Raw genomic sequence first — 11,973 nt, forward strand, 5'->3', positions numbered from 1 at the left:
GGGCACCTAGCTAAACTTGGCTGATTTCTGAAAAGCTAATCGGAGTCAGTGAGGTCAGAGGCTATATTAGTGTAATAATTACAGGCAGGTGATCCTTTAGCAAACATTGGAAGTTACAACAGGCTTACTGGGGGGCTGGATTTGAAGTTCCAAAGGTTTCCCCAGTGTCACGTGGCCAAACTTCAGGCGTGCCATACATTGTCATAAAACTGTGCCTCCAGCAAACCATTGGCTCATTTAATCAACCACTGTGGTTGCTTAATGACTGCCGCAAAAAGTTGTCACTTCATTACAGTTGTAAGTCAAGGACTACCTCTACACAGCTGTGTGAGATCACAGCAGCCAGTCCTTTAGCTGGCATTAGCCTTCAGACGCATTGCGTTTTTTCCAAGAACCTACAATGTTCCGATGTATGGATACAATAGAGATGTGGATCCAAGCAGTTAATGAGATAGAAGCCTATTGTTATAGGAAATATGTGTAGTTGTAACTTTAATAACTTTTTTTTTAAAGCTTTGCAAGACGCAGAAACACGCTTCCGGGAGATAAAATTTCAACGGGAAGCCAAAGAAACTCAAGAAAATGAACGCAAGCCTCCCCCTTACAAACATATCAAGGTGAGTTGCTTTGAAGGGTGGGGCTGGCCCCTCTCTGACCCCCAAGCTAGTCGGTACGGTGATGGTCCCAGGATGTTCTGGTATGAAGGACATTTAACCTAAATGGGGTTCTGTGGAAAGACTTGTGTCAATTGTCAGGGTGAAGGGCCATTTTTAAATACAGGGGTGTATTTAAATAAAGGTTTTAACTGTCTTTTTGTTGTAGTCAATTTGTGTACCTTAATTTATTAAATAAAACGTGCTGGAGAAGGGATAAGGTATTTCCAAGGGGTTTTAGTCCTACTTAACAAGCTGATTGATAATAACAAAGTATTTGGATTTATAGAGGTCTTAAACGTATGGGAAACAGAACTGAGCAAGGTTATTTAAAATAAACCACTCTTTAGCAATTACTTAAAGGGAAATATTTGTGGCAGGAGAGGGGTTTCTTCTAATTCAGTAGAAATTCGACACCTTCACATCCAAAAAGTATTCAATAAATCTAATGGAATGTATGTTATGTTATGTGGAATTAATAATATTTTTATGCATTTCTGTATATGTGTGTACAAAAAAACCGCACTTAGCAAAGAGGTGTGAAGAGATTTCTTTCTTTAGTTCACTCTGTGGTCTCACACTCGCCCTTCCATACAGCAAAGCCCCAGCCTGTCTCTTCTCCTACCGCCACTTCCTAGAATTTCTATCGCCTGCTTTCTTTTGCCCCTCGGAGTAACCTTCCGCAGTTAGTCCAGTTGGAGCAGGAGGAGGCTGCCTGGGTTGGGATTAGAAGGATTTCACCCTCCTGTTGGCTGGAGAGGCTTTGGGCCCACGTGGGTTGCTGGGGAAATAGAAGCAGGCCAGGGTGGTAGAACCCAAAGTGCTGCTGCTCATCGGCCATCTTGGAGGCCAACATGGCGGTGGGCCAAAGAAGACCCATCAACCCCTGAGAAACAACATTTGAGGTCCCATAAAAGCAGAGGAAGTGGTAGAGAGTAAGAGAGGTGCAAAATACCACCACCACCACCCCCCCCCAGTGTGGAGGACTAACGTGGGTCGGTGAGTTTGGGTTGCGGGGGACGTAACCAGTGCCGGCTCTCTGTCCTGCCAGGTCAATAAGCCCTTCGGGAAGGTCCAGATCTACACGGCAGATATTTCGGAGATCCCCAAGTGCAACTGCAAGCCCTCCGATGAAAACCCCTGCGGCCTCGACTCCGAATGCCTGAACCGCATGCTGATGTACGAATGCCACCCGCAAGTGTGCCCGGCCGGGGAGCGCTGCCAGAACCAGTGCTTCACCAAGCGCCAGTACCCCGAGACCAAGACCATCCGGACCGAGGGCAAAGGCTGGGGCTTGGTCGCCAAGAGGGACATTAAAAAGGTAGGGATTATGGGAGAGGCGCAGCCATGGGACACCGTTCTTCTCACAGGCAAGAATTCCTGAGGGGTCTTTTTAGGCACTTATTTCTTCCTGTGGTTCCGGATGTAAACACAGGTAGTCCTCGACTTACAACAGTTCGTTTAGTGATCAGTCGAAGGAAAAATTACTTAGGAATGTTTTTCACACTTACGACCATTGTGGCATCCCTGCAGTCACGTGGTCAAAACTGGGACGTTTGGCAACTGACTGGTATTTATGACGGTTGCAGAGTCACGTGATCCCCTTTTGCAATCCCCTTTTGATAGATGGAGCCCCTCGTGGCTCCCGCATAACACCTATCCTGCGCAGACTGCACTGGCTACCTGTGGCCTTCCGGGTGCGCTTCAAGGTTTTGGTGACCACCTTTAAAGCGCTCCATGGCATTGGGCCGGGTTATTTACGGGACCGCCTACTGCTACCGAATACCTCTCACCGACCCGTGCGCTCTCACAGAGAGGGTCTCCTCAGGGTGCCGTCAGCGAGGCAATGTCGTCTGGAGACACCCAGGGGAAGGGCCTTCTCTGTGGGGGCTCCCACCCTCTGGAACGAACTCCCTCCAGGACTTCGTCAGCTTTCGGACCTTCGGACCTTCCGCCGCGGGCTTAAAACATACTTATTTAATTGTGCAGGACTGAGCTAGATTTTAAATTTATGGGTTTTAAATTGGGTTTTATTTTTATATTTTTAATTCTTAATTACCGGGCTTTTAGAATAAGTTTTTTAATTGCTTTTATATTATATTTATGTGTTTTTAAGTGCCTGTAAACCGCCCTGAGTCCTTCGGGAGATAGGGCGGTATATAAATATGATCAAATAAATAAATAAATAAATAAACCTTCTGACGAGGTTCACTTAACAACCGGGTGACTAATTCAATAACTGCAGTGATTCACTTGATAGCTGTGGCAAGGAAGGTCGGAAAATGGGACAAAACTCACTTAAAATGTCTCACTTAGCAACATAGGTTTTGGGCTCCGGTGTGGTTGTAGGTCGAGGACTGTATATAATATAAAGGCCAGGAAAAAGGAACTTGAAGAGAGCCCGAAATTCGCAGCCTTTTGGGATCTGACTTTATCATTATTGTCAAGGGGAAAACTGGCCAGGTTTGAGGATTGCGCGTAGCCGCCGTGTCTCCCGGTTTCCTTCCGATGAGCGGCTGTGACTTTGTGTCCTGCAGGGTGAGTTCGTGAACGAGTACGTTGGGGAGGTGATTGATGAAGGAGAATGCATGGCGAGAATCAAATATGCTCATGAAAATGACATCACACACTTTTACATGCTCACCATCGATAAGGTAGAGTATTCTGACAAGGCGGGCTTAACTTGGCACCGTCTTTGACCTTAGATCCTAATCCTGGCATCTGTAAACACTGGACTTTTATCAGGTTGCTTTTATTCAGCAATAGCAAGACTCCCGTTCTTTCAGCGGGGGGGAAAAACCTACCATCAATAAGCCTGTTGATCAACCCCACTTTGGCTGAAGGAGTTGTTCAAATATCTTGGTAGAAATTAGGGGAACGGGAAGCGGTAAGATTTCTTTGAGACCCAATTTTGAGTTAGAATTAATACTGCAATCCCGTATCTATGATCTTGGTGAACGTCCCATTATGTGTAATGGCATTCACTTTTATGTAGAGGTATATTGGATTACGCTCCAAATTGAATATGATAATAATTCAATAATATAATCTGAACGGTAGAAGAGAAGCTTCCATTATACGATAGCTCTGTATCTTTCATGGACAAATGCTTTTGTCCAAAGAAGCTGAGGCTTCAACTTCATCTCCTTAGGAACTAAGATAAAATCATTTCTGAATGGACTAATAACTGGGGAGAATCCCACTATAGACACAAAGAGTTTTGCTTGTCTTCTTGCTTTTTCGTATTCCAAGGGCTGGAAATACTGAGTGGCAGTATCTCTATCCTCCCTGCTTTTCAAGAAAGGGCTATCAAGGTTTGTTTTTAAAAACAGGAAGAAACCCAATTTCTTTGCATTCTCCATTGAAGATGCAAAAAAATTTCTCTGTGAAATTCATCTCGAGACAAGTTAGCCAGAGAAAGAAACCGTATCTTCCTTTCCCAAACTTAACCGAAGAATAATTATATTTCTGATACATTTTTTGTATGTTTCCCAGGTATCTTAATTTAGCTAGGTGGTGTGACATTGCTGTCAGGCAAAAGTAGTCAAATCAGAACTGTTGAGCTCTAACATTCTAGGTTTCTCTCAAAGGATGCTTTCTTTAAGCGTGATAAAATTTACACGGATCACAGATTTAAGTTTGTCAAGGAAGAACTAACTACCACCTACGGGACTAAGTCTCCGTTTCTGCTGAAAGGGGGCTGCCCTTAATCAGATTTTCGCTTGAATCCTTCAATTTCCAGGACCGCATCATTGACGCTGGGCCGAAAGGGAACTATTCTCGCTTTATGAATCACAGCTGCCAGCCCAACTGTGAGACCCTGAAGTGGACGGTGCACGGAGACACCCGCGTGGGCTTGTTTGCCGTCTGCGACATTCCCGCAGGTACCAGCTGCTCTTCTACCATCAATCTTCTTTTTTCTTAAAAAGAAATCAAACCTTAAAACCTGTTTAGAGAGTTTCTTTTATTGATACAGCTGAAGCATCCTCCGAGCTTCTTGCCGGTGCTCAACTCACCCTCTTCATGCAGCTGAGCAACCACAAATAAGATTTTTAAAAAATTATTTCGTTTAACAAAGCTGCGAAGCTGTGGAGCTTTTCCCAAGCTACTCTTGTCGACTGGCCAAAACAGAACCGTTTCCCTCTGCGATCCATTCTTCCAAGGATGTCTGGAGGCCTTAAAAGCCAGGCAGCCCCCAAATGCCCCCCTTGAGGTTGGACCCTGGCCTGGTTGGTTGTTTTTTCCTGTTCGCGAGACCTCTCTGGCCTTCGCTATCACCAGTTGCTCAAGCTCTCCCCCAGTGGGAAGGCCAATTTAACCAACGTTAAAATCCTTATAGGCAGTCCTCGACTTACGACCGTATTTGAGCACACATGTTTATTAATTAGTTTAATTAAAATTAATTAAATTAAGCATCCTCTGTTTGGTGATTTCATCAGTGTTCCTGGCCTTCAGGACACCAGTGGCTTCCCCGGGAGAGACGCCCCTCCCGCCGTGCATTCCCTTTAAGTTACACCGAGAGAGAGAGAGAGAAAGAGAGAGAGAGAATCTTGTCAGACAAATCTCTGCTTCAAGTCCTTGAATTTTACGCTTCCAAACCTCCTCAGGGAGGAGGAGAGACGTTGGAGATGTTGGGAAGACTCCGCGTCTACCATCTTGTTCCAGTCGATCAGCTGAAGATCCAGCTCTGGTCTGTGGAGGCTCTCGGTCATCCAGGTCAGGGTTGTCCCAAAGTGGCTTTTTCTAAACCTTTTTGCCTTTGGAAGAAGCCCCTTTGGGTCATCCAACTTTTGCAAATCCAAATGGGCCTGGATGGTCTTTATAATAGCTCAGTTGGAGATCTTTCCTCAAGGCGAGCAATGGAAAGCTATCAAAATTTGCTCGTTGCTCGAACAACGATCAGGTGAATTGATTGACCTCCGATTTTGCTTTATCTGTTGATCAAAGAGATTTATGTCCACCTCAAGAAGATTTCAAGTCTGAATTCTGTATTTCTTAGCTTTCAAAAGCCAAGCTCTGGGCATTTCCAGCAGAGGGACACTGGCACAGTTCCAGGTGTCCTGTTTTAACTTAGTGTGCAACTGAAGGAAATATTGTCCGTGTGTGCACCTGCCTCTCTTTGGATTGAGTGGGGAGTGTGTGTGTGTGTGTGTTTTGGTTCCCCCCCCCCACTTTCTTTGACGTCTTCCTCATCAGTCATCCTGAGGTGAAATGGGAACATCTTTTGGGAAAGGAGCCAATGTTCCTGTTTTAATGAGGGATACAATAAAAGTTTCCTCTTGTTTTCCCCTCAGGGACAGAATTAACCTTCAATTACAACCTTGACTGCCTCGGCAATGAAAAGACGGCATGTAAATGTGGTGCTCCGAACTGCAGCGGCTTCCTTGGAGACAGGCCAAAGGTATCCCTGCCAGCACACGGAGGAGGAGGAGGAGGAGGAGGGAGAGCCCCTCCCTCCCGTGTTGGTCTCCGAGGAGCCTTCCATGGGGAATCCTAAGGGAAGAGTTGTTGAGCCAAGGCTCCTCAATACAAACTAACCTACAGAATGGGCCCAAAATCTGGAACCCCTTAACTGCCAATGAAGTTTGGCAAATTTTTAAAAACATTTTGTGATATAAAAAATATATATCGCCATAAAACAATTTATGACGTAATGCAATATGTCAAAGAACATTTCCTGTGGTCAACTCCTGATGTTTGACATTGCAGTACAGGTGGTCCTTGACTTACGACAACACTTGAGCCCAAAAGTTCTGTTGCTAAGTGAAACGGTTGCTGAGTGAGTTTTGCCCCATTTTACAACTTTTCCTGCCACACTTGTTAAGAGAATCACTGTGGTTGTTTAGCAACAGGGTTGTTAAGTGAACCTGGCTTCCCCCATTGACTTTGCTCGGCAGAAGGTCGCAAAAGGGGATCACGTAACCCCGGGACACACTGCAACCGTCATAAATACGAGCCAGTTGCCAAGCATCCAAATTTTGACCACATGACCTGGGAATGCTGCAACAGTTGTAAATGTGAAAAATGGTCATAAGTCACTTTTGTCAGTGCCGTTGTAACTGAACGGTCACTAAACGAATGGTTGTAAGTTGAGCACCACTTGAACTGTTCAACATGGGATAATGCAGACAACTGGTCGTTTGCATTTTTTGGGAGAGAGGACACAGAAAAACCTCCAAGTGGCCTCAATGACTCTCGGAGAGATGATTGTGAGGAATATAAATCTTTCCATTCCCACCATCCAGTCAGAGCTGAAGAAGCTTCTTGGACGAGGAGCGAAACGTCTTCAAAGAGAAAACCAAGAAAGTCCAGTACCTTTGGAACCACCAAGAATTGTGTTTAGTGGAGGAGTATTCAGTAAAATTACAAAATTTAAGTAGGGAAGATAAGAATGGATGATGGTGGCCTTTTGGCTATCCGGTGCTTCTCTTTGCTTCTGTCTTGCATGGCAATTGTCAGTCGACAACAAACATTTTGCAGGAGGGTCCCCCACAAGTTTTATAATTTGAAATGGCTAAGAAGAGAGGGAGAGCTTCTTAAAGATTGCACTAATCTCCTAATCTGCAAAACGGAAACATTATTATTATTATTATTATTATTATTTTATTAAGAATTCATCCTCCAACACCTCAGAAGAGAAAGGAAAGAAGACCAAAAGAAGAGCAAGAAGACGTAAAACGAAAAGTGAAGCCAGGAAAAAAACAGAGGATTACTGTTTCCGCTGTGGGGACGGAGGGCAGCTTGTCCTGTGTGACCGGAAGTCTTGCACCAAGGCTTATCACCTCTCCTGCCTTGATTTGGTAAAACGCCCTTTCGGTGAGTGAGAAGGAAGCATTAAGATGAGCCTCAATTCCGTAACAATCCCAAGTTTAGAAGGAGTTTTCCTACAGTTAAGTGTTGACTCTGGTGCTTAAAATGTGGCTAACCATCTCCAGCTGAATTGGTCCAAGGTAGAGCAGTAAGAAGGGAAAGGCTGAGGTGGCTTTGTTGAGTGATTGGAGATGGGAGAACCGTTTAACCTGTTCCGTGCGTGTGTATTCCTGCATGCCAGCTGCATGTGAGGGGGGGATGGGTGGGAGAAGGATACCAGATCAGACCTCGAACCATTAAGCTCAACAGAGCCAGGTTCACCTGTCTCAGGGAGAGAGGTGTTGTTTTCAGGCGTTGTCGTCCTTGGAAATGATAAGCAGAGACCATGGAGAGGAAACACGGCTGCAAAGCTAAACCATACATTGTTAAGCTAATCATAGTTTATTCAGCGGGAAGGAAAAGTCATTAGAGGCGCTCTCTGAATGTGTGTGTAGAGCTTTAAACACTTTTTAAATAAAATGCTTCTTTTTCATTTTAAGATGCCTTTAACTGGTTCTTGTCCACTACTTCGATAGCCGTCCTGTAGTCAGGGAGATAAAGAAGGTGTACGCAGTTCAGTTGGTTGGCTGCCTTTTTCCAGTTGGTTCAGGTTGAAGGGAAGGATCTGAGCGGAGACGGAGCCAAGGTCCTGGCAAATGTTTCCAAGTTGACCTTTTGTTCTCTTTTTCTTTTCTCCCTTCCCACGGCAGGCAAATGGGAATGCCCCTGGCATCACTGCGACGTGTGTGGCAAGCCCTCGGTTTCCTTCTGCCATTTCTGTCCCAATTCCTTCTGCAAGGACCACCAAGAGGAGGCTGTGCTGGAGCGCAATTGGAGCGGACAGTTGTTTTGCCCCGACCACAGCGGGGAGAACTTCGCGGAGAAGAAAGCCAGGCGGCCTCCTAGAAAACTTTCTTCAGTCAAATGCAAACGGCAAAGGAACAAGTGGAGGAGGACATAATATTAAGAGGAACAAACTCTCCCTGCCAGTCCCGCTTGCCCAAGATTGTCTTGTAAATAAGTTGTGAATAGGGTCAGGGAAGGACACACTTTTACATGTCTTGCGCAAGAACTGGGGTTGGGGGGGGAGCGGTTTTTAAACCCACTGAGCCAACTAGCGGCAGGGCGCCTGCTGCATCTGCACTGATCATGAACTCTGGCCTGCCAAGTTCAGACATTTCAGGACAAACCAGGTTTTCTCTCCAGAAATAATGAGAATACTTGAACTGTTAGGAATGAAACAGTTCTTTCCTGCCGCTTCCTCAACGGAGGCGTGTTGATTTCTGACCGGCGACGATGTATGTGGACAGTCAGTCTCGTAGCTTTTGAAATAGTAGCCGCCGCCACTCGGAAGTGTTTCAAGAGAGAGAGGGCAAGAGCGAGAGAGACCTTGATTAGCTTTGGAAGCCCAATGGGGTGAGATCCGCTTGACAGGATCGCATTAAATAAGGGGGGGGAGGGGGCGGGGGGAAGTGTCGTACCATGGCTTTTGATTTTGATGTTTTAATTGTGATAACATTCTTCTATCAAGACAAGGAAGCAGCAGACCTCTTGAACCCGTGGCAAGCTTTGGAAGAACAGTCCGGTCATCTGTGCCTCAGGTCAACTGTTTTAGTTGCAATAAGCAAAAAAAAAAAAAAAAAATTGCATTACCAGTGTCCTCCTTTAAACGGATATTAAAATCTGTGCCCAATTTTTTAGATCGTATTTGCATAATAAAAGTATTTCAAAATCAAATCCATTTGAGGTTTCTTTTGAGAAGTAGAATAAGCATCAAAATGATGCTGGAAGCAAAATCAGCTCTCTGAGGCACCCTTCCCCCGCTGGTTTTTTTTCATCCATCTTCTGGCTCAAAATGGGATTTGAAGCCCAACGCAGACAGACATTTTTAGTGACCAGGAAGCAGGTGAAATAGAGCCGTCGCTGGCATCCCAAGCTGCTCCTGGTCGCTTCTCCTTTAGGAACATACGGGGGGGGGGGGATGGATTTTGTAGATCTTTTCCTCCATGGACCCTGACGGGATCCAGGCCATTATTTTAACCTGGTTCCCCTCCTTTTGCCTGCTTCTCCTCCCGTCACATCCAGTTGAATCCCCTTCTGTTCTGTCTTCAAGAGTTGCTGTGCTGATGGGCAGGATGAGTGAATCCCAACTTCCTTTCTGTAAGAACTTTTTTTTTAAAAGGAGTGTGTTCCTGCATTCCTTAGGAGTGTTGCAAAGATATGAACAGAAATACTGCATTATAGTTTCACACGTGTGTCATGGAGTGAATTTTGATAAAACCCGTCATCAAGGTTTCCTGATAGAAATTGTAGGAGAGCCACGTTATGCCACAGCAGGTAAAACACAGAGATTGCCTTTTGAGATGACAAATTTTGTTTAAAAACCACCTGAGCTTTCGTGAACTGCATCTTGCTTCCTAAAGTACCTAGAGTGGTTGAGTAGATGTAAATAGAATGGGAGGACAGAAAAGTCCTTCCCTCTATGCTATATTTAAACGTTACACCCTCTGAATTGCCAGCAGTTCCTTAGCAGAAGCACTGCCACTCACTCAGCTTGTTTGGTGGAATAGGGTCTAAAGAGAATTGCCACTGAGTTAGCGCATCACTTGGGCTCGCACTCGAGACCCAGGTCAAGGATGCCAAATAACACCACCACTGGGGCAAGAAGAAGAAAAATGTACTTAGAAAAATCTGAACTTTATTACAGATATTATGCCGAAAATACATACTCAAGGACATGAGGTTTTGCATTTACATCTGTACAAAAAACAAAATAGATAGAAAACATCTGCCCTGCTCTACTAGATAGGCAACATTTTACAAAACAACATTGCTTGTTAAAAAAAGTACCAGAATCCCAAGGTCTTGGGGCTCAATTCCTAGCCTTGCCTTTTTTCTTCCGTTGATGGCTGGGGGGGGGGGCGGGTTGGGGTTGGGGGGCACAGCGAGGAAAACCCCAAGACTGCCAAGGACTTCTGGGGAGCCCTTTTGCTAACTGGTAGGGCAGGAGGGAAGCTGCGTACTTGTTTCAACAATAACTCTCCAGCTTGCCTGATGCTCGTGGCTGTTGGATACTAGAAATAATCTTAGAGCTAGAATTAGTCCCTAAAACATCTTTTATTTTTCCCTCCCTGGGGAAAAAGATCAGAACCACGGATAGGATTGGCTGTTTGTCTTTTTTTTTGTCAGAATCAGAATTGAGTTCCTCTCTCTCTCTCTCTCTCTCTCTCACCCTTTGGGAGGCTTTTCTGCTTCTGGTTGGCCCACTGGGTAGAATTTAGACAGGAAGACAATCCAGATGGGTTAAAAGAAAACCTGGAAGGCAGCCCACCCACCCCCACCCCTTTTCCTAGCTTGAGGTTCTCCAGAGGGGCTCAGAATTTCGTTTCCAGCTTTCCAAGCCTTCAATCTTCCCCTCGCAGCCCAAGCAGCTTCCCTTGGCCTTCATCCTACCCTCTGCCTACAATTCCAATGGACAGAAAGAAATTCTTTATTCTTCAAACTCTTCCTCTGCATACGTGACTCAACTATGGAGCTGCCAATTGTTCAAAGGCTGACAAGTGAACTAAGGAGCCCAGAAACCAAGAACCAGGGGTCCTAAGGGGCCCTCCGTTCGGGGGGGGCAGGAGGAGAAGAGAGACCTCTGCAATAAGGATGTCCCTACAAGCCACATCACTCCTGGAGTCGCCCTGCAGCCCTGCCTGATAAGCCTTCTCAGATCATCCTTCAGCAACGGTGCCGCAAAGCAGGGAAGGAGGCCTAATTAGGGTTTTGACTTGCTTCAATGGAAATGAGATTCCCCAAAAGCTTCACCATCTCATGACCTCCACCAATATCCATCTTGAGCAAAGATTGGTCATCCATCCGTCACGCAAGGGAATCCTTTGAGGTCTTGGAATTACCGTGTTTCTCAGAAAAGGAGGTCGGGTCTTATTTTCTTTCAGACTTAGAAAAGAAGCACTTGGGCTTATTGCTGAGGCGGTCTTACTTTTGTTGAGGTGCAGCAGGCCAGACTCGGTGAGCTGGATGTGCTGCCGCCTCCACTCTGAACCTTCAGCGTTCGGAATGGAGGCTTTTTGGCGAACAGGAGAAAAATGGGGAAGGGGGATTTTGCTGCCTGCCATCCTTCCCTCAGTCTGTGCTGAGCATGAGGAATGCATGACAGGCAGCAAAATCCCCCTCCCTATTTTCCTCCCGTGAGCCTCCCCAAAAGAAGGAAAAAGCAAAGCGGCTGCCTGTGGAGAAGCACTGCGCCCAGGAAGGGCAAAAGTGGTATTTGCACAGCCCCAAGGGACAGCTGCCCCCCCCCACGCGCCCCCACTCGTGCTGGCCATGCCCATTCCCCCCCCCCGGCTTATTTTTGGGGTGGGATAATATTACCCCCGCCCCCAAAAATTAGGGTTGGGCTTCTTATTGTGGTGGGTCATGTTTTGGAGAAACACGGTAGTGATGTTAGCCTGAAACCGGGGGC

At 45.9% G+C, this 11,973-nt stretch overlaps 1 protein-coding gene across 5 annotated transcripts in view; it reads left to right on the plus strand.

The window, feature by feature from the left end:
- Nucleotides 1-9,239, plus strand: part of NSD2 (nuclear receptor binding SET domain protein 2) — a 47,500-nt gene extending 38,261 nt beyond the window's left edge. For all 5 annotated transcript variants that reach the window (XM_058184784.1, XM_058184783.1, XM_058184782.1 and 2 more), the window contains 7 exons: nucleotides 514-617; nucleotides 1,705-1,974; nucleotides 3,191-3,307; nucleotides 4,396-4,537; nucleotides 5,948-6,054; nucleotides 7,265-7,469; nucleotides 8,213-9,239. In XM_058184784.1, the coding sequence (XP_058040767.1) occupies nucleotides 514-617; nucleotides 1,705-1,974; nucleotides 3,191-3,307; nucleotides 4,396-4,537; nucleotides 5,948-6,054; nucleotides 7,265-7,469; nucleotides 8,213-8,463 (1,196 nt within the window). In that variant the 3' untranslated portion in view covers nucleotides 8,464-9,239. The remainder of the gene's footprint in view (nucleotides 1-513; nucleotides 618-1,704; nucleotides 1,975-3,190; nucleotides 3,308-4,395; nucleotides 4,538-5,947; nucleotides 6,055-7,264; nucleotides 7,470-8,212) is intronic.
- The last annotated feature ends 2,734 nt before the right edge of the window (nucleotides 9,240-11,973 follow it).

Source organism: Ahaetulla prasina, chromosome 5, assembly GCF_028640845.1.
Source record: "Ahaetulla prasina isolate Xishuangbanna chromosome 5, ASM2864084v1, whole genome shotgun sequence".
Classification (NCBI taxonomy): domain Eukaryota; kingdom Metazoa; phylum Chordata; class Lepidosauria; order Squamata; family Colubridae; genus Ahaetulla; species Ahaetulla prasina.